The following is a 26,433-nucleotide window of genomic DNA, read 5'->3' as shown; positions in this document are numbered from 1 at the left end:
CTTTCTTACTTTACCTAGTTTTTTTTTTTATTCATACATTTCATTACTATCTCAGTCATTCTCAGTCATCTCTCTTATGTCTAAGTATCTATGAATACAAGTGAATGTGTATTTTCTTTGTTTATTTGTCTTTCTATTTGGCATCTGTAGTGACTATAAGAGCATTTGGCATTCAGTAGATGTAAAGTCAATATTTGTTTAATGAATGGAACATTGGAAAGTTGCTTTGGAAAATACAATGATCATATGTTAGATGTTTATAAGAGAGTAATCATACCACTACCTCCGCAGAATTATTAGGAAAATTAAAGCAGGGTGCCTGAAAGTAAGTTTTCAATAATCAGCACGTAATCTTAAAAGAGTGATGGTGATGACAACATACTGAAATGGCAGACATAGATTATTAATGGAGTAGGGTTTTAGTTTGCAAGTAGGATTTCAATGTTAGTTTGGTTGTACTGAATGAGACTTATATAAAGAACACACAGAGCTTGGACCCCAAGCATATTAATCTCTATATCACCTAGTGCTGTGCTGAGGAAGAAGTCAACCAAAGTGGTTCATTCTCCACTGACTGGTTCCAGTGCCTTGATGGAGAAAATCTATGTCAAATTGGTTGACATTCTAAGAGGCATGTACCTATATAGGGAAATAAATTATTTTTTACCCAAATAACTGTTCAAAGCCCTGACCCAACAATGCCAGGATATGTCAAGAAAGAGTTGACCAGAAATAACTGGATTATGTTGCAACAGCAAAATGCACATGTCAACAATTGAACTTACATTGTTGGTTATATTGGATTTTTTTCCTGCATTTTTTCTTAAATTTTAGTGTGCCAGCAATTTTTTTTTTAATTTAACTAACTTCTTTGTTTTATAAATTTAAATATTTCTGGTAACAAAGAAGGGCTTTCCCATCATACATGAATTCAGGGTAAAAAAACTAAACCTCTAGCAGGTCTTTCTTTTTTGACATTGTTTGGAACTATTTTGTTAATAACATTGAAGACTCCAATATTGGTCTCTATTTTCTCACTTTCTCATAATGTTTTGGCATAAGCTTGATGCTTTGTTCCTGTCAGCATCTCTGTTGCTGTATATTAAAAATTTGCATGATAGATTTACTGGGGCCAAGATTAGTTTATTAACTTTCCATTAACAGGGTGAGTATTTTAAAAGTAGATTGTGTGAAGCTAGCACATTGTTTTAGCTATGACTTTTAAAAAGGCTTACAAGCATCTGGAGCAGGATAATGTCATTATACACAGGCCCTCTGCATTACCTCTGCAAATACATCAAAACCCAAAATCCAAAAAGAATGTTTCCTGTTCCTTGCAGATTTGCATATTTTACTCAATATGTCTTTTACAATCTTATTACTGGAATATATAAGACTCTATTTCTAGTTACCTTTGTAGATGGATGAATGATCGTGTGGATACGAATGCTGTTAAAGGAAGCAGGAATTTATAAATGTGACTGTGTCTCTATGTTTATATTTGCATATATCCAAACTATTTAATGTTAACATCTGGGAGTAAATCAACAGCGTCTATTTTATCATCATGTACGTTACACTGAGATAGTGGGTTGTATTATAATCATTTCAGTCAGTTCTGCTAATCATTCATCTTGAATTCTGCTAATCGTTCATCTTGAATTATGTATTTGTTTATTTAACTCAATATGGTGCATACATCTTTGTCCAATGTCACAATAAATGCAGAATTTACTGTGGCAAAAGCATACACTGAGGAAAAGCAGTCTCAAGAAATTGGTCTGGCTTTATAGCCAGAACATCAACTAAATATAGCACAATCTTAATTACCATCCGCGAATTCTATCGGGCACTGACCACAGTGTCGCTTCAACTCTCAGAGGATTCGAGTCCTTCTAGAGTAAATTTTGTCTGTTGCTAAACAAGTGCAGGGTGATTTACAGCTCATTTTTCTTGCGGAAATAATGGACATATTACATCATAAAGTGTGTGTGTGCAGGGGCAGTTGGAATCAAGTGTTTTTTTTTTTTTTTTTTTTGTCTATGATGGTAACATTTCAGACAAACTCTCCCCTGAAGAACAACCATAAAGTTAGGGAGAACAACACGATTTGAAGGCAGCCAGCACCTAAGAAACTCAGTTACCAGAAAGAAAGAAAGAAAACAAATTGAGGTGACTTCTCAATTTAGCACTGCTTATTCCTTTCAGAGTTTAACTGATTCAACTCATAGGGCATGGAGACCAAATGGAAATCAGTGACATGGAGTTTTTGATGGATTTATGGGACTCTGAAGACAAAAGTTAGATTTCAAGGTTATTGATGTATCTAGAAATTGAGAGGCCAAAGTCACAGAGCAAAAATAATTAGAGAAGAATGCGTGTTTTCTACCCTTGATGAATATGCCACATTGCAACATGTGCAGGAGTAAGAGTATTTAAACATATCAAAGAGCTAGTGCTAAGAAGCTAAACAGCTAAACAAATATTTAAACAGTGCAGCAGAAAGAATGGATCCTGGGAGTAATGGAAACTCGGAAATTACATTAATCCCCATTATTCTGAAATCCAGTCTTAAAGGTATCAAGTTAATTATCTAAACATATTGTCCTGGGAGAAGAAAACCAAATTTGCCTAAAGGGAGATAACACATTCTATACGTAATTTTCAAAATCCAATTTAAAAATTCTGAAATGCTACCAAAGAGGTGTAGGCAACCAACGGTCAGAAAAAAGACAATAGAAAAATGTCCAAGTGATACAGATACTTAAATTTTCCAACTAAGAATAAATGTAGTTAACATGTCTAAGAAAATAGTTAACAAATGAGATGGATACTTTGACTAAAGACATGGAGCCTATAAAAATAATCAAAGAAAAAGTCTAAAGCTGAAAAATCTAATGTATTAAAGTAATAATTATAATCAATTGAAACCAGAGTTGCAAACCAGATTTAGAACAAAAAAGAAAAAAAAAGAAAAAAGAGATAAAAGAAACGAGAAGAATCACAGAAAGAAAACAATACTAAAAATACAAATGTCAGCGTAAGACGTAGATTATATGTAAAGCAAAGGTATAATATATTTGTAGCTGACATTCAGAGAGGAGAAAAACCAGTGAAGATGCAATATTTGAAGAAAAAATAGTGACACATTTTCAAATCTGATAAAAGACATCAAGATATGGATTCAAGTGTCTCAGTAAACCCTTAAACAGAGTAAATACAAAGAAAAGCACACCAATCATATCATAGTAACATTGCTAAAAATAAAGGCAATGAGAATTTAAAATTAAACAAAAAAATCAAGAGCTCAAAAGCTGACAGCTTATTTGATAATATATATTATGAAAGGCAGAGAAAAATAATGGTATTTTCAAGGACAGAAGGAATATAATTGCCAAGTCAAACTATTCTATCAAGGAAAAAGAGCCTTCAAACTGTTATTTCATTTCAGGAAAAAGAAATTTGATAAAATGCATTATACATATGAGGTAGAATTAAAATAGGTAACAAAAAGAAACCCAAACCCACGTGGCTACATACTTTAATTACTAGATTTACATTGTCAGAATAGATTTAAAAAGCAAGCAATGTGCATATCATGTCTCTTATTATAGATAAAGCTCTAATATAGGGATAAATAGAGACTGAGATGATTGAAACAAGATCTGCCTGCAAATTCAAAGCTAAGGAAAGTAGTTTATGTGTAGACTGAGGAGAAAGAAATATTTCCCCAAATAAGGACAGAAATGTCATAATGATAAATTCAGCAAGATGTAAAAATCCTAAATTCATATGTGCCTTTTAATGTATTTGCCAAGCATATAAAGTAAAACACTGTCAGAATCTAAGTGAACAGCAGGTAAATCAACCATTGTAGATGAAGATTTTAACACATATCTTTCAGCTAATAGAATAAGTAGACAAAAAAAAAAAAAACCCTTTAAGACAGAGAATATTTAAATACCATGATTAATAAACTTATTGTATTGAAATGTATAAAGTACTGCATTACAGTCACAAAAGAATCATTCTTGTCAAAGAGACTTGAAATATTGACCCCAAATGGCCAAAAACTGGGTCATAAAACAAGTCTCAATACATGCAGTGTATATATTCTGAGCTGTGGCATTAGGTTATAAAATGAGTAACAACAACCACAAAAACGTAAATTATTCTTAAGTAATGAAAATTAAACCACACACTTCTAAATAACCCATGAAAAACAGAATAAAAACACAAAAGAAATTAACACTTTTAAAAAACAAATGATAGCAAAACAATGAAATGACAAATCATGTGGGATAGAGTTAACAAAGTGCCTACAGGAATACTGGCCTTACGTGTCTATATTAGGAAAGAAGAAGTGCTGAAAAGCAATTATCCAAGCATCCACTTCAAAGAGACTGAAAGTGACATGAAAATTAAAATGGAAAAAGTAGCAGAAAGGTGAAAATAATTACAGAATAAAAAATAATGAATTTAAAAATAAATGTATACTAGCGATATTCGGCAAACTAACAGCTGTTTGTTAAAAAAATGAGTAAAATTGATAAAACTTTGCAAGGGAAAATAAAAAGGTAAATCATCAATATCAGAAATTAAGAAGGAAGTATCATTACAACTTCTATAGATATTAAAATAGATAATGGAAGGCTATGATGGCAACCAGGATGCTCCATTGATCATGAGGGTTAATTTGGCTGATTGGACAAGCTAGGTGGGCACCTCCTTCCTCCCTCACCATGCCACGTGCAGCCCTCCTGAAGCTGTGTGCTCCATGGAAGAGGACAGCCACACCCAAGGAGAACTGGTCTTCTGTCAAGGATATAGGAATAGCTGTTTTCTCCTGCTAGAATCTCCAAACAAGTACTCAAACTTTGTAGTCAAGCTCCCAAGACTACAGACACATCCAAATGAGGTGTGGCATGTGGCAGTCTACCTTTAAAGAGGAAAAAAGAAAAAGAAAAGATAATGGAAATAATTATTCCAATTATAAAGTTATTGGCACAAATATGAATATAGTTAGCATAAGCACAGTGTGAATTGAACATATTTATGTCAATGACTTTTAAAATGTATTCTTTTAGAGATGAGTTTAAAAACACAGCCTTGCAAAACAGCATAAATAAGAAAAAAAGAAAAATATGTTTCTCTACTGAATAATTGAATCCGTAATTACCAACTCTTAACACATAAGTTCTCATGCTTAAATGAATTCACTGATATAAATTTCAACAGATAAAAGTAAAAGAGGGAAATTTTCCCACTTCAGGTCGCAAAGCCAGTGTAATCTTGATGCTAAAACCTGATAAGAATATTAGAAAGGAGAGTTAACAGCCTGCTTCTACTACAAAAAATCTTAGGTAAACATATTAGCAAAACAAACTCACTAATATAGAAAAACATTACATTCAGGGAATACAGGTATAGATTACAACATTTAAAAATGTGTTTATTCAAATTAAAATACTGAGAGAAGGCAGAGAAAAACGTGACCTATCTTTATAGATTGCAGAAAGAATTAAGTGTGAATTTCTTGTCCACGATAAAATTTCTTTGCACACTAGAAATAGAAGTTTTAATTTGATAAAACTACATTTTAATTTGATAAAACGTAGATATGAAAAACATCCAGTGAATATCAGATCTAATGTTGAAATACTGAAACCTTTCTCAGTGAGACTGCAAATAAGATAACGGTGTCTACCATTGTTAGTTTTATTGAATTATACTGAAGGTTTTAGCCAATACAATAATGTTTAAGGAAGAAATAAAAATATAAATATCAAAAACGGAGAAATATGATTGTCATTCACAGTCAACATAATTGAGTACAAAAATACAAAATAATGTATAAATTATTATACATAGTGAAGTTTGCATGATTGTTGGAGTTATAAAAATTATTGCACTTTGTTTTCTGCCAATATTCAGAAAATTAAATAAAATACTACTCATAATATTGTGAAGACTTCAATTACATAGAAAAAATCTGATGCAATACCACTAAACAAAAAACTATAAAACATTACTGAGAAAAATTAAAGATGCAAATGAAAGGTTATACAAAATTTACAATTTGAAAGATACAAATGTAAAATTTCAATTGTCTAAATTTATCTGTGGAATGTAAGCGATATCAATACATTCCAACATTTCTCACTCTGTGTGTGTGTTGGGGGAGTGCACACATGGTCACACACCTGTGGATGTGCAGGTGTGTGTATAATTTGACAAGTGATACTAAAATGCGAATAGAAGTTTAAAGAACAAAAATAGTAAAAAAAAAATTTAAAGGAACCAAGATTGTTTGTCTTATAATAGCATTATATGAAGGTTTATTGTATGATAGAGCTCTTAAGAAAGGGTTCTAGGAGTACAAAGATAGAAAAATAGACCAATGGGACAGAAGTCTCCCAAAATAGGCCTGCAGAGAAAATGCTCAACCGAATTATGTCAAAGACGTCTTGGTGGAAATAGCAATAATGTAAACTGTAAACTGGATACTTGCGAGTGGAAAAAACCTGAACTGTGACTGTGCTTCTGACCATTAATATAAAATCTTCACGTAGATCAAAGATATAAAGGTAAAAAATAAAATAATAGATCTTCCAAAAGTTAACATGGGATTTTCAAATTCTGGAATAGGAAAATAACGAATGAATAATATGAAAAAAAGCACTAAAATTAACCAAAACACATACTGATGAATTCAACTTTATTAAATTAAGAATTTATGCTCTTCAAAAGATACTATTAAGATAATAAAAATTCAAGCCATTGGGCAGGAGAAGGGATTGTGATACACATATCTACTAAATGACTCACGTTTTTAATATATAGTAGACATATCAATTAGGAAAATATAGGCGACTTAATTAATAAATGGGAAAATTTGAACAGATATTTCACAAAGAAGATGTCCAGGTGGCCAATAAGCATAAGAAAAGACCCTAAGCATCAAATATTTAGAGATTGCAAATTGAGATCTATGTAAAATACAAATTCAACACTCCTACAATGTCTAAAATTAAAACAGAATAATAGATAACTGATTCTTACCAAGTATTATGGAAGACATGCAGCTTCTTGATATTTTAAACAATGTTGGTCAGATTGTAAATTGGTATATCCACATTAGAAAAATATGTGGAAAAAAGTGCTAAAGTTGAATGTATACATATCTAATATAAAGAAATGAATATATTTATGTATTAGAAGACATACAGAAAATATTTATAATAGTACAATTCAAAATAGCATAAAACTGAATGAATCCAAATGTCCACCAATAAGAGACTAAGCTAATAAATGGTGCAATGGAATTTTTTTCCAAACAATGGAAAAGCCTGTTGTATTGCTGCAATCACATGAATGAAGAAATATTACATTGAACTAAAGTATCTAGACGCAAATGTGTATACACTATATGAATTCAATGTTTATGAAGTCCTGAAGAAGAAAAATGAACATACTGTTAAACCAAATGGAGGTTATCTTGAGGGATCGAAGACTTGGAGGAGGGTAAATGAAAGGCTTCTGGGGCTTTGGTTACTTTGGATATCTTGATGCAGGCTGTAATTACATGGGTGTATTCATTCTGGGAAAATCTGCTATGATAAATCCATAACAGGCCAGGCATGGTGGCTCAGGCTTGTAATCTCAGCACTTTGGGAGGACGAGGTGGCAGATCACGAGGTCCAGAGATCGAGACCATTCTGGCTGAAATGGTAAAATCCCGTCTCTACTAATAGTACAAAAATTAGCTGGGTGTGGTGGCGTGTGCCTGTAGTCCTAGCTACTTGGGAGGCTGAGGCAGGAGAATCACTTGAATCCAGGAGGCGGAGGTGGCAGTGAGCCGAGATCTTGCCACTGCACTCCAGTCTGGTGACAGAGAGAAACTCTGTCTAAAATAGTAATAATAATAATAATAATAAAACATATATCAATATATCTACAGATATATATATATATATCTGTATACATATATATATATATATGAACTAAGATTAAAAGGCTATGAAGGATAAAGTCAGGTTTCTCTCCAATGGCTCTAAATCTTTTCCCCATCGGATCACAATTTTACAACCGTTGATGTGTCTACCTTGGTTTTCAAGATCTCAATTCTTGTGAGCAGGAGAAAGGATTGTGAGGGTTCATTGTAGCTATGTAGGAAAAGGTGGCATGAAGAACTTGCCAAGTGGTTCTACAGAACTGTGCTACTTCCAGGTTCACTTAAGATGACAGTAGTAAATAAGGGACCTGTGCATTTTCTCCCCATTTAGAGAGCCTTTGAAAAATGGGGTAGCAAGATAGTATGCTTTTTAGCAGTCAGGGAAAACACACAGGGGTCAGTGAGGGCTTGAACCAAAGTCACTATTTAAGAATCGTTTTCTCCAGGGAGTCTAAGGCATTTTCAAAAATGTCTAAGTCCACAGCTTTCTCAGTGAGAGAAATTATTTTTTCCCCTCTCTTGAGAGAGCCACTTCTTGGTTAATAGAAAAGCTATAACTTATAAGCTTTGTTCATTAGACACTAAATCTCCAATTTGATTAAAGTTCTAATTTAATTCTAAACTACTCTGTAGATATGACTGGGATTTCAAGGAGTGAAATAAAATGACTACACTTTATATTCTCTGGACTGCTGGAAATTTCACAATCTTATCTTCAAAAATTATTGAAATTCTGGTGGTCAATGTCTCCTTTGTACAACAGAAGGCAGATTTTTTTTTTTTTTAAGTATTTGATAGTGTCAAAAGTCTGTGTTTGAACCAGTGCCGCAATACAGTTGCCATAACAGAGAAAGGGGAATGCATAAAAACAATACTGTAAAGATAAAAACCTATCAAAAATATCCCCAGAAGCATGCCCACGCTGCTGGTGTCCATTGGTTAATGACATTCTAACTTGTTCCTCAGCTATCTAATAATCTATGGATTTGGAAAAGCATCACTAATGATTGAGAAATTATCATGCCATTTATGACCAAAATGTGTCTTAAAAAATTTCATCTTTAGTCATTAGAGAGCTTAAGCCCACTATTGAAATTATTTCCAATATCTTCTCTCAAATTCCCACCAGTTTTGTTTTAAACTTACTAAGTTGCTATATTTCCATTATATGTTCAATTCACATCTTCCTATTTTGTGAAATTCCTCTACTCTTATCACCTATTCAAGTATAAATTCTCTTATTTTGCATTCCCCAATTGACTATAATTTACTGCTCATAGCTTCCACCCTTCTACTTGAAGAAAGCTCAAGAATTATTTATTGTGCCCCACCAATAAATCTAAATTTGTCAAATCATTTTTCTCTCTTATAGCTTGAAAAGGCAAGTCTATTTATTTCAATTGATGCCTGCAAAAACAGCAGCTCATGGAAACCAGTCAGAAGCAAATTCCCAAGTAACTCAGACTTGGCAGTATTCCATTACCTTTGATTATAAAAGGGCAAAATTAATGGGCAATTCATGAGGGTATGTGACAGAGAGGTGATAGGAAATCACTACCATTCAAAGGGTAGAAGTCAAGAACTTGTTTATACCAGATGCCATTTCAGCCTTTCCTTCCATCACATGTGAAAGCATCCTGACTTTTGTGACCAATCAAAATGAGCTTTTCCTTCCAGACCACTTTGTCACATCTCTTGTGTTTAGAAAATTAAACTTTAATGAATGCTAATCAAATTTCTAATTATAATATCTTTATATTTAATGTTTGTGTATCAGATGAAAGCAAACATTTTGGGGCCAGTCACAAAGGACATGAATAATTTCCTTAGAAGCTTATCTAATTAATTTTATTGCTTTATAATATCTTTAAATTTTGAACTGCTATCATTTCATTAATTTATATGCAAGTGAATCTTCAGGATTTAAATATGATACTTGCGTTGAAAATTAGAAGTTATTTCAATCATGTATGTTCATATAATATTGATAAAGATAAGCTATTTTGGGGTGTTTGGGAAAATGAAACGATAGGTTTTGTTTGTTTTGTTGTTTTTCTTTGTGTTTTAGCAGTCTCAAGAAATAGCCAGTAGAAATAGCCAGTCTCAAGAAATAGGTATTCATATACCTAGAATAAACATTCATTTACTTAGGGCTAAACAAAATAAAACATGATTTATCTTTTAATCTGTTTTGTGCTAATTTTTTAAAAAATAAATCTGATCCAGAAATAGTTCAATGGCTTTTCAGTGATCACATGATGTATCTCTGCTTATTAGCATATAAAACAATGCTTGTCCTGATATGGCCCCAAATTTTTCTCCTCACATCAACATTGGCCTTATCTCGGGATAGTCCCACCATTAAAACTTCTGATGTTTTGGTGATGTCATGGTCTCTGGGCCTTTTTACATTACTGTCTCTGAAATGATTGTCCACCTTTCTATACCTAAAGTAAAGTACTTTCACTAATTTTAAAAGGCAAATTAAAAGGTAATTCCCCATTTTAAATCTTTCTGTGACTATAGAAAACTGTTACTTCTTTCTACACTCTTGCACAGCACTGCGCAAATGAATAACTTGTAGGTAAATGAAGATATAGATAAACAACTGTAATGTGGCATTTCTCAAAGCACTATGGATTACTTGGTTATAGGAAATTCATCTTAACAGGAAACACACATGTAACTAACTATGTATTGAATGACTGAATAGAAGAAACTGGAAATACACATATAACTATGTTTGAATACTGAAAAGAAAAATAATAAGATGATGAATGAATGACAAAAGGCATTTATCAAAATTCTCAGGAGAAAATTATGGGATTCTTAACCTTCATGAGCTTATATTTTATAATATTTTGTAGAATGAATTCAAATAATTAGGCACAATCACATTAATCTCACATATCTCTGTTTTCTAGAACAAAAGAATATTTGTAATAGTATTATTCTATTTAGTCGTGAGTGTCCTAGTTTTTGAAAACATATAATTTAGTGGATTGAATGGGGGCCCTCAAAAAAATATGTTCAGTTCCAAATCCCGGAAACCTGTCAAGATCACGTCTGGAAAAGGGTCTATGTGGATGTAATTAAGTAAGGATCTTGAGATGAGATTATTCTAGGTCACCTAGGTAGACCTTAAATACAACAATGAGTGTCCTTATTAGAAATAGAAGAGAAGATCCAGGAAGAAGAAAAGAAAGTCATATGAAGATGGAAGCAGAAATTGGATTCATGCCATCACAAACCATGAAGTATTGGAGGTACTAGAAGTTGAAATCGGTAAAGAAAAATACTTCGCTGGGGGCTTCTGAGGTCATATATGCACCACTGAGATCTTGATTTTGCACTTCTGATGTCCAAGTGTGAGAGGGTGAAGGAATACATTTCTATATCTTTAAGGCACAAAGCTTGTATTAATTTGTTATGGCAGCCCTAGGAAACGAATACAAACAAGTTTAAGAAAAAGAAAAGTAAAAGCCATTTTTTACAATTGACATATATTTTAAACTTAACTGAAGAGACAAGAAAAAACTCACATTTATTGGATAGATGGAATATATATATATATTTTTGAGTCGGAGTTTCGCTCTTGTTACCCAGGCTGGAGTGCAATGGCGCGATCTCGGCTCAACGCAACCTCTACCTCCTGGGTTCAGGCAATTCTCCTGCCTCAGCCTCCTGAGTAGCTGGGATTACAGGCACGCACCACCATGCCCAGCTAATTTTTTGTATTTTTAGTAGAGACGGGGTTTCACCATGTTGACCAGGACGGTCTCAATCTCTTGACCTCGTGATCCACCCGCCTCGGCCTCCCAAAGTGCTGGGATTACAGGCTTGAGCCACCGCGCCCAGCCATAGATGGAATATTTACTACACAGCTAAACAACTCTAAACAACTCTTGTGAAGTTTAATAAAAATGAGAGAGAGAGAGAGAGAGAGAGAAGGAAGGAAGGCAGGTGACAATTGTTGCTGGTTCTAACAAAAGCCTTCTGGAAAAGGTAGGATTTGTAAGGGACTTTGAAGGAAGGGTGGTCTAAGAGAACTGAGAGGACTTGCCTCTCATGAAGTAAACACAAGCATGACCCATATAGACAGAAGTGCTGCAAAAATATAAACTCTGGAAAATGGCCCTGGAAAGGGAATAGGAAGTGAAAACGAAAGGCAAAAGCAGGTCTATCACTGGAGCTAGAGACCCACATTCATTGTAGCATCCTTGCAGATACATAAGAAAAGTATTTCCCCCTCAGCAAGGTTGATGAGTCAACATCAGCAAGGTCCCAGTATGTTCTCTAAATGGAATGTTTTCCATTACACCTACCTCAACTCCAATTGTGACTGTTCAAGATCTATGTTCTTTAAACCCCCAACCAAGTTAAGCTGTCTCTGTGATGTGCTGCACTGAAACTGTCTGCTTTGCTTCATATCCCTCACCTCAGTCTCATGTATAATTCAACATTATCTGATTATTTTCTGCTACTGTACTATAAGTTTTGAGAGAGCAGAGTCCTTATCTCTGTTTGCTTTTTCTTATATTCAAGGCACACAGAAGAGTACTTGTACATCACTATACACATTAAATAATCAAAATTTGGGCACAGAGTAGATAAAGCTATTAAGTAAACCAATGAATTAATTAATAAAAATAATTTATTATTTAAGCTTATGGGTTGGTACATTAATTAATTTGAATGCTTTAAGGTATTCATTGACCATTTACTGGATCACTGTGGTCCTAGATCATTATTGGAGAGATATAGAGGGCTCCAGATTCGATGAGCAACAACTAAAATCACAATTGTGAAATTAATATTTTAGGCTAGTACAAACTCAAATTGTCTTATGATAAGCTTTATACTGGACACAAAATTAACAACTGGAGAAATTTATCTGAAAGTGACAGGAGGGGTGGGAAGGATACTGGGAAAAGCAAGACCAAGGAACATATTAATAGGCTGTAATAATTAATGTATCAAGAAACAATTTTATGACTATATGACTTTAGATACATAAATATATGTTTTCTCTCATTTAGTGGGTGTCTTTTTACTTTTTTGATAGTTTCTTTTAAAACACAAATGTTTTTAATTTCAATGAAGCACAATATATTTATTTTTATTTTCTTATTATTTTATTTTAGTGTCAAATTTTGAATAATATGTAAGATGTCAAATCCTACAGCATAAAAATATTGTTTTTTTAAAACAAAGTAAATGACTGTTTATCCTATTATAAAATCAGTTGTATTTCTTATAGAAAATTTGGAAAGTAAAGAAATGTGTTTGTATACAAACATTCACCCAAAAGTATGTAATGTTTGTAACAAATATTTATAACTGTTTAGTGGTTCTTCTAGGGCTTACCGTATACATTTTACTTAGCAGAATATAAGCTTCAGATATATACCATCTTAATTCAAATGTGATATAAAAGTTCTACTCCTATATAGTTCTATTGCCTTCCCCTCCTATTTTGTGATATCACTGATGTACATCTTACACATATACATGTTATAAACTCTAACATTGTATTGTTATAATTATTACTTTATAATATTGTGTTTTTAAAAGAATCTTAGAGAAAAGTATATATTCATAGCTTTTGTTATAGTAACCTCTTGATTTATTATTTCTGTTCTTTTCATTTGTTCCTGTCAATTTGAGAAACAACCTGAATTCATTTTCTGAGACCCTTACACTTTCATGTCCACTCACCTCCTTTTTGCTATGATTGTTGAATATATTACATTTTGATGTGTTACAAGCTCAGCAATACTATTATATACTATAACATAAATAGATACATAGAGTTTCATGCAATTAAATTTAAAATAGTTAAGAAAGGAGGAGTAAGGTGGGTTTATACAGTCTTTTATAAGGACATATTTACCTTTATTATTTTTCTTTCTGACTCTTTCTTTTTCCTTTGTATTTGAATTATTGTCAACAATCCATTGTTTTCAACTGAAGAATTTCTTATCATTTGTTGTGAGTGTTCTGGGGAGTCTACTAAGAACAAATTTTCTAAGATTTTGCTGATCTGATGATGATCTTATTTGACCTTTGTTTTTGAAGGATAATTGTGATGGATGTAGTATTCTTGGCTGATAGTTATGTTTCTTTGAACACTTTGAATATGCTATCTTACTGTTTTCTCAATTCCTTTATTTCAGATGAAGAGCTAGCTACTATTTTTCGGGGGGTTCTCTGGTGATGAGTTTTTGTTTGTTTATTTGCTTGTTTATGTCCCACTGGTCTCAAAATGATCTTGTTTTTGACTTTTAGCCTTTTAAGTATAATGTCTGTGAATCTCTTTGTGTTTATCCTACTTGAGGTTTGTTGGGGAAGTTTTAGGCTAGGGTTTTCAGTATACAGGCTAGGGTTTCTCAATAAATTTGGAAAGTTTACAAGACTTATTTTTCAATTTTTAAAATCTATTCTCTCTCTCCTTTTCTTCTGTTATTCTTATGCATATAAGATGCTTAATGATGTCTTATATTGCACCGAGGCTCTGCTCATTTTTCTTTTCTTTATTTTTTTTAACTGCTGTTCTTGGTTAGCAAAATCTCTATTGATCTGTCTTCACATTCCCTAATTCTTTCTTCTGCCAATTTAAATCTACTTGTGAGCCTCTCTAGTGAATTTTAAAATTTTAGTTATGGTAATTTCCTACTGCAGAATTTCCATTTGCTTCCTTTTTAATAATTTAATAATTTCTGTTTTTTTAGTGATATTCTCTACTTGATGTTATGTTATGACATCTTAGTTTTCATATTAAATTATGCCTCTTTTAACATATGTATAATGACTATTTTGAACTCTGTTAAATCTGACATATAGTCACTCTCACGTATGATTTTTTTTGCCTGCTTTTTTTCTGACCTATGGGTCATAATTTATTGTTTGTTTATATTCATGACTTGTAACAGTTTCTTTGAAACTAGATATTTTCAGTAATACAATGTAGCAATTCTCGTTACCAGTCCTCCTTCTGGAGTTTGGAACTATTTACTCATTTGTTTGTGACTTGCTGAATTGTTTTTGTAAAACCTTTTTCCCCTAGTGGTGTAAAGTTGGTGATCTTTCTTCTCCAGAGGTACAGTGTTGGATATTTACATAAGAAGGCAGCAAACCACACTGCCATGTGTGTACCTATGCAACAATCTTACATGTTCTTCACATGTACCCCCAAACCTAAAATGCAATAAAATCAATCAATCAATCAATCAATCAATCAATAAAAACACCTGAAAATACAGTGGTTTTGCCAGTGCTCTCTTGGTTGCCTCTGTTCCTGACCATATCCAGCCACTAAGGTTGTTTAATTGCCAGCCAACTGCTCAACTGTATTCAAAAATGCCCTAGATCATAATTTGTTCCACAGTATGATCCATTCAAATTTGGTCTCTATTAAAGTAATGATTCCCTAGATAAATGTTTGAGATTTGTTATTTTTCCTATGTCTCATTTCAGATGACTCTATCTCTTCTCTCTCTCACAACTAGCCTATCACTCCAGTGAATCTGCCAGCTCTACCAACCCTCTCATTTGCCTTAGTAGCAACCTTTGCTATTTTGAGTTTACCTTCAGGCTTGAACTTCACACTCCTTTGTATACAAAGAGCAACTTGTATATGTTACTTTGTATATGAAGGAACTTTCTGTTTTATGGCCTGCTTTTCTCTTACTCCCAAGCAAAATGTTTGAGCCATGGCTTTGAAATTCTTAGTGATACCCTGCTTAAGGAGTGAAGTGCTTTCTGGAGAGAAGGAGGTGGTGACCTCAGACTTTTTTGTCTGTATCCCTCAGGACTTTTTCCATAGACTATAATTGTTTTAAAAATAACTTTCATCAGTTTTTCTGGAAACTGTGTTTGTAGAGTTCCTCAGGCTATCATGTTACAAGTCTTAAACAACAACAACAAAACAAACAAACAAAATTGAATTATATATTAAAAAGACTTTCTGGAAGGAACGTGACTTATGCTAAATTCTGAGGCATAACTATAGAAATTCTGACCATCTGGAAATAGCCTTTCAGTGCAGAGTAAACAGTTTAGGTTTTATTTTTCTAAAGAAATAGATGATAAAATATTAAAAGAAAAATCTAGAAATATCTATAACACAATTATATAAAACAAAATTAATTTTGTATACATATATAGTTGTTAAATAAATGTAAAAATAATTTAATTAGTACACCATGATATTCTTTACAGCTGTAAAAAGTGGGTTTTAAATTTAGTTCTGAGTTTCTCACAGAACTATAAACTAAAGGACCACTAACTGAAGAAGAAAATAATAATTACTTACAAAAGCTCGTTGACCATTATATTAAAATATTATTTTCTTGTAGAGGTGCTGGAATCCATGAAATGTAATAATTGGAAAAACATTCTTTGTCATTCATAATTTTCCCACAATGTTAAGTAATAGTTTCTTAATCTCACATTGCTCCTAAAAAATATTAGTTGGTATTTTGCCCTGGGCCCCAGGAATAAATACCACTTTGTCCCATATATGACATATGAGAAAAGCCACTTTAATGTTGAAAATTACCTCCAATAAGAAACTGATGGAGCTTGTTTATCCTTTATGCTTGAGTTTTACCACGTGCTGATCATCTAGCTCTAAGAGATAATTGCAATTTATTGCAACTATGAGGCCAAACTAAAAAGAAAAGAGAAAAATAAGAATAGACTTTGACAATGTTTCAACCAAAATATTGAAAAGAAATTGTGTATATGCATGTTTGCCTGCAGTCTGTAGATATGAGTGTGTGTGTGTGTGTGTGTGTGTGTGTGTGTATGTGTGTGCATAAAACATTAAAGAGAAGGAAAACAAAGAATAATATCATACATAGCTGACTTGGCCTAATCAACCATTGTCAGTGAATCTGAATCCCTAAGATTAGCAATATTTTTCACTTCAGAAGAAGCAAATAATGTTTAAGGAATATGATAGCTTTATCTTATACTTTCAGTTTTCTAAGACTATTCCCCTATTATTCACTGTCTAATCTGTACATGCAGTTTATTTAGTCTGTGTTAATCACTAACTATTTATTAATTGAATATTTAGAGAGATTAAAGTAAAAAATCGAACAGAAGTCTAATATTTTACATATACAAGAATTGGTTTTGGGATGTAGAATGGAAAGAATGAGTGTTACAGAGATAAAGGAATAACCAGAAATTATTGGAAATGAAACAGAGAATTATAAAATGAAATTAATCAATTAAAGGGATACTACAGGAGTAAAATAGGACCATGAGTGAAGTTCTGGAAGTTAAATTGCACAGTTTCTTAGGGAGGGTTGCAGATTATTAGTGCAATTCTGAGACTATTAATGATGGTACAATCCTTTAGACATTTGGCACCTCATATTTGGTCCAAAACTTCAAATATTGGTCAACTTTCAGTAACAAATTTATAAACATTTCTTAGGAGATAGTAATAATTAGTTACCTTGATACACACACACACACACACACACACACACACAGGCACAAACACACACATGTATTTTGTTTTTGCTTCATCAGTATTATACTATGAAAATGGCTTATGTCTGGAAGAGCAAAATCGCTTTTGAAGTTGATGCTTAAGTGAGTAATCTTCGTAAAAGCATGTAATATTTTAAGTATCAGGTTTCACATCTTACATATGGGGATTCCATTAACAACTTCATAGCTTTTTTGTGTGCAGGTTGAATGAAATATGATTATGTGAAATATTTTGCACCGTGAATAGTAAACATTCAATATTCATAGTGCTGTTCATGTGGGAAATTGCAAAGCCTAGAATATCATTGAATGTGTGTCCAATACTGTATGAGACACTTTTAATTTTTTTCCTATGATATTTATAATAATTCCATAACCAAAGTGTTAAATTCTTGACTTTCAGTTTTTTTAGGAAAAAAAAATTTAGGTTAAATTACATGCTCAGGGTCACACAGGTAGTAGAAGGCAAAGCTGGGGCTCCAAAATGGATGTTTAGCACAAAACACTATGCTCCTTTTTACTCTCCAAGAAATGCTATTTAGCTAATGGTCAGACTGAAAAATGAAAGTAACTATTTAAAGATATAACCATACCTTACTTTGTAAAGTTGTGTTGAGTAGATAAAGGTTAAAATATGAATTTCTTGTCTTAAAGAGTCATATGTTAAATTCTATTTAGAATCTTTCTTCTATCAAAACTAGGAAAGTGCACATTTCATCTCTGAATAAAGAATAAACAAGTTCATTAGATATAAAAAGGGGTATAAGTCCATTAGATATAAAAGGGGTATATCAGGTGAGACATCACCTTGATTTTTGGGAATTGAAGTCAAGTTTCATTAGTTCATCAGGACAGTATTCTGCCGTTTGTAGTTAACAGAATTGGAATATTGGAGAGTAGCCATGGTAGACCACTAAATTCAAATCTTGTAGCACAGCCAGCAGGGCAAACCAAGTGTAAATCTGTATCATAGCTATAGCTATTTGGTGTATGCTTTAGGAGTACTTTTATCTTTAACAAAATAAAATGGGTATTTTAGAGTCCTAAATGTAGTTGTCAAAAAGATGAGTTTAATATATCAAATGCAAGTCTGTTTCTTCATATTCAAAGCCAAACATTTTTCCCTCTTGTCTTGCTTATAAATATTCAATGCCACAGAAACACAAATAAATAATTGGCCAACTCCAATGCATTCTGTATAATTTATAACAGATCAAAAGATTATTACATGGTACAGTCAAAGTCAAAACTATATTCCATATATTACAAATGAAAAATCCTAACATAGCCCAAGTCATCAATGTATTAATAAGCTAGATCTCTTACTTCATGTATGTGTGTATATATAATTAAAAAAAAGAGAAGGATTTAGGGATTAAGAATTAAGTATTGAGTTCTCCACCACTGGAATTGACCTGGAAAGATTAGAAGATTATTATTCATTTACATTGATAAAAATCTTCATGAAAATGAAAATACTAAAATGACTTGGGATCATCTTATTCAAAAATATTCCAAGGTCAATTTTAATGAAAAATGCAATTTATAAAATATATGATGCTTCACCCTTAATCTTATCTCTTTTATCATTGTTAAGGACCCCTTCTCAACAAGTCATTTGGTTTTGGCCTTTTGCTAGGTTTTCAGTGTTCATCTCTATTACATAGTAGGTCAAGCAAGTAATAGCTTAAAATGGGTTGTATTCTTCTCAAGAATAAAAATAAATAAATTTTTGTTGTATACAACATTATTCTTTTCAAGACTGGATTTTATTAATGAAATAAAACTTGTTTTATCAAATAAATCTCTTTTAACTTATTGAGATATGGTCTTTGTCAAGCTAAACTCCAGCAAGTGGTGTTTGAAATAATAATTTATGCTTTTTTAAAAGCAGTCAAGCACTTGCTATTTTTCTTATTTGGTCAGACTCTATAATCACCATGTTGAAAACATCCTAATTAAGGGAAGTTGGAAACGGACACACATGCTTTCAAGAGAAAGTTGAGTTGCACGTTAAAATGAAATACCCTCAATGCTGATGTTATTTTTTCCTTCCTATAGGGAACCACAGTCAGATATCACGAGTACCTGTTGCTATAAAAGTGCTGGATGTCAATGACAACGCCCCTGAATTCGCATCCGAATATGAGGCATTTTTATGTGAAAATGGAAAGCCCGGCCAAGTAAATATCTCCATGTTGTTAATGCTGAATATGTTTGTATACAACTGTCTCATATTTGATTGACCTGCATTATATTGTGCATTTGCATCATTTATGATCTGCAAACTCCTAGGCAAGAAACACATCCAAATGGGAACAGAGAGGGATGTTTTTTTTCTTCCTCAGATGTTATTTATCTTCCTACTTATGACCAAACTGGCTCGTAAAGTGGAACAACATGCTGTGCTGTGAACCCAGAGCCAAATCACTGTCTTAAAATATCTTGGGATATAGATGACAGCAGTGGATGTTTTAGAGTGATAGGGGCTGAATTTTTACTTTCAAATGACAAGAAGAAAGGTAAAAATCTCATGGAGAGGAGATGTTTGTTTCATGGCAAACATATGATAACATATATAGTAAAACCCAAGAAAACCAGTGGTATATAGAAAGTTGTAGGAAGTGAATATTGAAATCCGTAAAAATGTGTATGTATTTAGATAAACACAAAGTGAACAACACATTTTAGATGTGTGTATTAGTAGAACACTTTTGTGGCTCATATAGTGTAGTTGGGCAATGAAAACAAAAAAAGAAACAAAATGTGGGGGCAGAAAAGGGAGAGGGAGAGGAAATGGGAGAGGGAGGGAGAGGAAATGGGAGAGGGAGGGAGAGGAAATGGGAGAGGAGGGAGGGTAAGAGAAGAAGAGGGAGGAATAAAGGGAGGAAGAGTTAAGCAAGATAAACAGAAACAAGTATCTGCTATATTCTGAATGTCAAAATGGAAATAGCCTTTGTAACGTTCTGCAAAAACATAAATGTAACAGATTTATTTTAACAAGGTACCAAAGTACTGTATGTTTAAGAAATTCATTCTTTTTCAACTTCCTAATTTATTTCTGGATGGTGACATTTTAATTTAAATAAACAGCAGCTGACAGTATGACACTGGAGTTGTTAATCCAACTATTCTTGTGCCTCATGTGGGTGTTAGGAATTAAATTTACTATTTACTAAGCAGCTTACCTGATGAGAGTCAGAGTTTTTTCCTCTAAAGGAAGGACTAGCACTTTAGGTCTATGCTTTTATTTATCATAAATGATCAATTTGTTATCCTCTCATTAAACAGTGGGCATTTTCCCATAGACTACTCTCGTGTATCTGGAGGAATGGCATTGTTTCCATCTGCCAGAATAAGACAACACACACACACACACACACACACACACACGCTAAAATTTTAGTAATAAAACCGATTAGCTTTTAATCATCTAGACATGTTCTCATCAAAGCATTCAGCTTTAGTAGTGACATACGTTTATTTTTACAATATTCTAACATTAGCTCCAATGTTTCTTAATTTTATTATGTGGATTTACCCCCTCTCAATCACATTCTTTGAGCATCTTCATTTGTGATCCTTTGAGAAGGGAGTGTGTATGTGCTTATATATACACACATATATCAACAAATATCATTTACCTAAATTGGTAGATTGAGTTGACAGAGAGAGTTTGATTGAAATATGGCAGATTGTTTAAAGGATATGAATATTGTGTGGACCGGATCATTGCTGAGATAATGTAGCCAAATCACAGACTGGTAAGCTAGACTTTTTCAATCACACAGAGTAGGAAAAAATACTTTATAATTTAAATGAAACTCCATTGCTCATGCAAAACTCATCACATAAGTTCACGGAGTCAATGGCATTGATAACTCAAAACTCAACATTGGCTTCACTTGTGTTATTGACAAGCATGCCTCTTGGATCTCTAGGAATCTGTAGGTTTACCTGGTGGATTTTGACTGTTTTCAAAGTTTTAATGACTTTTCAGTCCTTCTTAACTTCAGGGAAAAAAAATGCATTGTTTCTCATCTTTCCTATGCAAAACCAAAATAAAAAAGTTGATTCTTTGTTTTATGATTTTCCAATCACAATGAATGACTCTTTCTCTGAAGAAATGCTTATGTTGTGGGTATGTGTGCTACACCATCTTATCCTCTAATGATCTGTTTAGGCATATTTATTAAGTTCATTAGTTACATGAAAGGATCAGATCTTTAATGTCTTAGCCACGTTCTTGGACACATAGCTGACTGTTGATGATGTACATGCAGTTGTTGAAACAACTTTCTCGAACTCTTTGAATCTTTAGTGCTAGCCAGAATTCAGGTTTTATTTCTTACATCACTTCTAGGTCACTTTTAATGCTCAACAGTCTAATTTTTGTATTTAACATTTAGCACTATTTGTATTTGTTATTCACACAAGTGTTTACTTATAGAAGTTCAACAAAGATATACTTTCAATCATCTCTCATAATACCACGCAAATGACTGACTCACTCTGGAACTAAAATATTCCTTAGCAGATTATCACATGCTCATGAAAAATAAATGTCAAAAACCAAATTAGCCAATAAATTCAAAGTTTTCTCAATATTTTTAAACAATTTAGTCTGCTTTACAACAGCCTCAGAAAAACTGCAGGTGACATTCAAATGTCTTGTTTGGCTGGAATGTGTGCTTTTAAGACTAAACTCAGGGAATCAGCTTCCTGGGAGACGGTGTAGCTGGAAATATTAGCAATAATCAAGGATGGATAAGCCGTTTAAAAAAATCTAGGCTGTAGAAACTGTCTGGACTGAGAAGGCCTATGTAAAGAGGTTTTTAAATCCCTCACAAAATGAAAACGAGTATTAACATGAGCGTAGATAATTATATTGTGCTTTATATATTTTTTCCACTGAATTGAACTTATCTAAAGGTAGTCAGAATGAAAAAGAAGAAAATAAAGTGGGAGGTCACTTTCTCTTCTCTATGCAGTTATCTCCAGTTTATGATATATCTGTGCTAAAACAAGTATAGATTCACTTTGAATGTAGAATTGGAAATAATATCTGCTCCTTCCACCTTTCATGATTCTAAAGTTAAAGGTGACATTCCCATGAATTTGTTCTCTCAAAAGTGTAACCAGAACCACAACAGGAAGTAATGGTTCACAGACCATTACACAAAATCCACTTGAATCACATTTGATTAGAATCCTTTAAAATAATCCTTGGTTACATAGTTAAATGTTAATATATGTTATCATTGCTAGTTATCTATCTATCTATCTATATTTTTAAAAACTCTGATAGTTTCAGGTGATTTGTTTTAAGTCAAAAGACTTAAGATGATATACATCTTTAGACTAATTCAGTGGTGACATGATATAGTCATTTGCAGATGATTTGGCTCTCAGTTTAACAGGAAGATTAAACAGAATACTCTCCACTAACTTCTCTCTAATTTCCAAGGCAAAAAATGGGAATGTATGTTGAAGATTCCAGAATCAGAAAGTCAAATACGTGTCTGACAGTTTGTGTAACTGATAGGGTGGTGGGTTTCTATTAGTCAGGAAATACTCACTGAGCACCAACTCTGTTCCAGGACTGGGCTAGGTACGAAAATTTAGAAGTATACCACACCCGCCAAGTCAGTCTTTGACCTTCATAGAATTTTCTCTCTGGCAAACATTTAATTAAATTTATAAATGATAGAATTGCAAGAAAACATTTTAAATCTTCTGGACAGGTAGGATGCTGAAGGGAGAAGGGGAAATGGACCTATCTCAATGAAAAGACCTCTTAATATAGGACAAGTTTCGCCAGAGACAGAAAACATCTATCAAGTTCTGAAAAGGAGACAGCAGGGATAAACCAGATTCTTTCTGAAGAGAATGGTAATCTGGCTGGACAAGTGGTGAACAGGTAACAAATGTGGCGAAACCAGCATCTTCTTTCAATATATTTGACAACCCCACACTCAGAACCAAGCATGAGGGAAAAATACAGAACTTCAGTGACCAATGTTAACCAGAGGACATTTCATAACTGTGTTCTAACTTTTATCTCTTTACTAGGATCTTTCTTGGATTTTATTTCAGATAATAACATCTTGGTTACCACATACAGAATTAGGGTAACTTTCTCTGGATGATCTATCAGTGCAGGGACTGAATTGAGGCATGAGGCAAGGTGCTTTGTTCAGTCTCAGAGAATATTCATTGTTTTAGAGGAGATGGGAAGCTTCAGTTATTTTTCAGGAAAGAAATTCTGTTACCATAAATAAATCTAGTGGAGTAAAATTTGAGCTTCATCATTATCATATGAGTTGAGATTTACTGGTTGGTGTCAAGAAATTATATGTGAGTTAAAAAATATTTTGGTTTCTCTTCTCTTATCTCATCCTTCTGTCTCTGATCAACACCGTAGAAATATAAAGTGTGTTTATTATGGGGATATCAAAGTTCAAATATAAAGGTAGTCACCCATACTTCTGGAAGATATGTATTTAGCCAATGCTTGACACATAACAGATATTCACAAAATCTTAGAATCATGGTTCTAAATCATTTCATTCAGCAATGAGAGATAATTCAAAAAGTAATTTTTTAGATATTATCATAGAAACACTTGTTTCACTCACAAACACACAGTATATATACTAACTTCTTCAGATAAAAAATTTCCTCATTTATTTATTGGACAATATTTTTTACCCATCTACAAGATATTAATTGTTGTAATATAAGATGAAGAAACAATGTGAAAGGGCATAAATTATTTTTTCTTAGGAATTTAGTGAAGAAGAGATTTTATGAAAAGAGTAGAATGAATAAATATAATAATTTAAAGTTTTGAAAACTGGTTTGAAATAAATATTCAAACAACCAGACAGAGAGGCACAAAGAAAACTCAGGGATCAATTTTATATATTACTATCAAATAAAGTTACTTTTAAAATGGGTGTTGTTTATGGTGAAACTGGAAAAATAAGAAAGTGCTGGATATGAAGGCAGTCTGCTAGCCAACAGAATAGGCATGTGCAAAAACCCTGAAGGGGCAATGACCTCAGTTTGTGAGAAGAGTGAAAGATATCTGTGACTAGCATCTAATAAGCAAATGTTGAACATAAAGAGTTTTATGTTCGAATAAAATACACACACACAAGAACATGTGTGTGCACACACACAAAAGCACACGTGTGCGCACACACACATGTTTAACCAAACCAGGGAGCACATTTAGAAAGCTGTAACTGCAAGAGATAATGGTAGCTGGGTCTAAGGCGGTGGCCGTGGAGATGAAAGTAATTGAGAAAACTTATTGCTTACGTAAGTGAAAAATGTACACACACTTCTAACGTATAATCAGCGTTCCTGCTCTGGGAGCTTGGTGTTAACAACCAGATGTTATAGATATAGAAGCCAAGACTGAAAGAAACTATGAGTCTTACCTAAGATTTACCATGATAAGTGGCAAAAATGAATTTCACAGTCTGCTCTTAAAGGTGCCAAAGTCCCTGAAATTTCTAGGATGTTACAATGCTCTCCAAGGAAGCAGACTTTGAAATCCCATTGTCTTTGTGACACACCTTTTAAAAAAAATTATGAAAATAAGTCTGACCAAGAGTGAGCACTTTTTTTCAAAAGAAAATAATAAACCCCTGTGACCAATGACATTCTTACTCAAAAGCATTCCATGAAAACTTAAATGAAAAGAAATAAAGCTTAATAAGAGAAGTAAAGATAATTATCCCTTGATAAACACTAGCAATGAATGGGTTTGGTACTTTATTTATTTTATCTAGTTTCTGTGCGTCTTTTTCTAATAAAAGTGAAACAATAAAATGAAATTATGGCACTTTATAACACTCATGAAACAATAAATATAGGAGATTTAATTTTAGCTTTCCTGCCAGCAGGCATCTTTCATAATCTATCTGCATACACAAGAGGGAGACAGGATTGATTTTAAAGCAGATGAAATTGATGACCTCCACAAAATGCATAAAATGCTATTTCACTTTATTTTGGGTGGAGTAAGGAGATGGTAAATTAATGGAATGCATGAAACAGCATTTGAAGAAACCACATATAGCAAAACACATTTGAAGAGAGTCATTAACAAAAGTATGACTTTTAGAGCACAGGTTTGACAGACAAAAAAAAGCAAAAGTGAAAAAAAATATATAATTGAAGGACTTGAGGCTTGAATCATCTAAATGTGAATCATGCATTTCCTATTTATTAGTTTTGTGAACCTGAGCCATAATCTCTGTTAGTTTAAATCCTCAGATCTTCAGAATAACTAGATAGACATTGATATATAGATATAAAATACATACAAAATAAATACTTGTAATTTTTAGTAGTATTTATTTCAACAAGTCTTGTAGTCTAAAAAGCAAAAAATACTTTATTTCTATTACATTTGTTGGATTTAGTTGTTATTGTAATAGGTTTATGAGGTAGCTTAGAGTAACACACTCTAGATAATTACTAAATGTGTCAATATAGTAGACAAATCCAATGTTCCCTAACATTGGAATAACTATTCTTGTGATAATTTACAAGTACTTTATTTATCAAGGGTGAAAGATCAACTCTTCCCTATATGAATTTTTAGGTTAATTTTTTTAAAAAAATTCACGGAATTATTATATAGAAACACATGCTATTTAAATATTTCCAAGTCTCACTTGCAGTTCAGTGTGTATTGGCTGGGACTCTTGCATGATTACAAATTTCACATTTTATTCTGGCCCCTAATTTACTTGGCATTCATTATCTACAGAGAAAATGGTGTAAAAGAATGTTTAAAGACTTGGGCTATTACAAACTGATATATTTTTATTGTATTTTCAAGCTACAGAATTCTGGATAAGAATTTAGGATGGAAGCCAGGTGAGAAACCTGGATATGCTTGTTTTGATTTGCTCATAAAAGCGATGATGATAAACATGTTTTTTTTTTTTTTT

General features: G+C 32.8%; 1 protein-coding gene across 5 annotated transcripts in view; it reads left to right on the top strand.

The window, feature by feature from the left end:
• CDH8 (cadherin 8) overlaps nt 1-26,433 on the top strand; it is a 394,777-nt gene that overhangs the window by 290,206 nt on the left and 78,138 nt on the right. For all 5 annotated transcript variants that reach the window (XM_008985982.5, XM_035282357.3, XM_078358200.1 and 2 more), the window contains one exon: nt 19,523-19,644. In XM_008985982.5, coding sequence (XP_008984230.2) covers nt 19,523-19,644 — 122 coding nt within the window. The remainder of the gene's footprint in view (nt 1-19,522; nt 19,645-26,433) is intronic.

The sequence above is a fragment of the Callithrix jacchus genome, chromosome 20 (assembly GCF_049354715.1).
Source record: "Callithrix jacchus isolate 240 chromosome 20, calJac240_pri, whole genome shotgun sequence".
NCBI lineage: Eukaryota > Metazoa > Chordata > Mammalia > Primates > Cebidae > Callithrix > Callithrix jacchus.
Note: the sequence above shows the minus strand (reverse complement) of the source record. Positions and strands in the feature narration are given on the sequence as shown.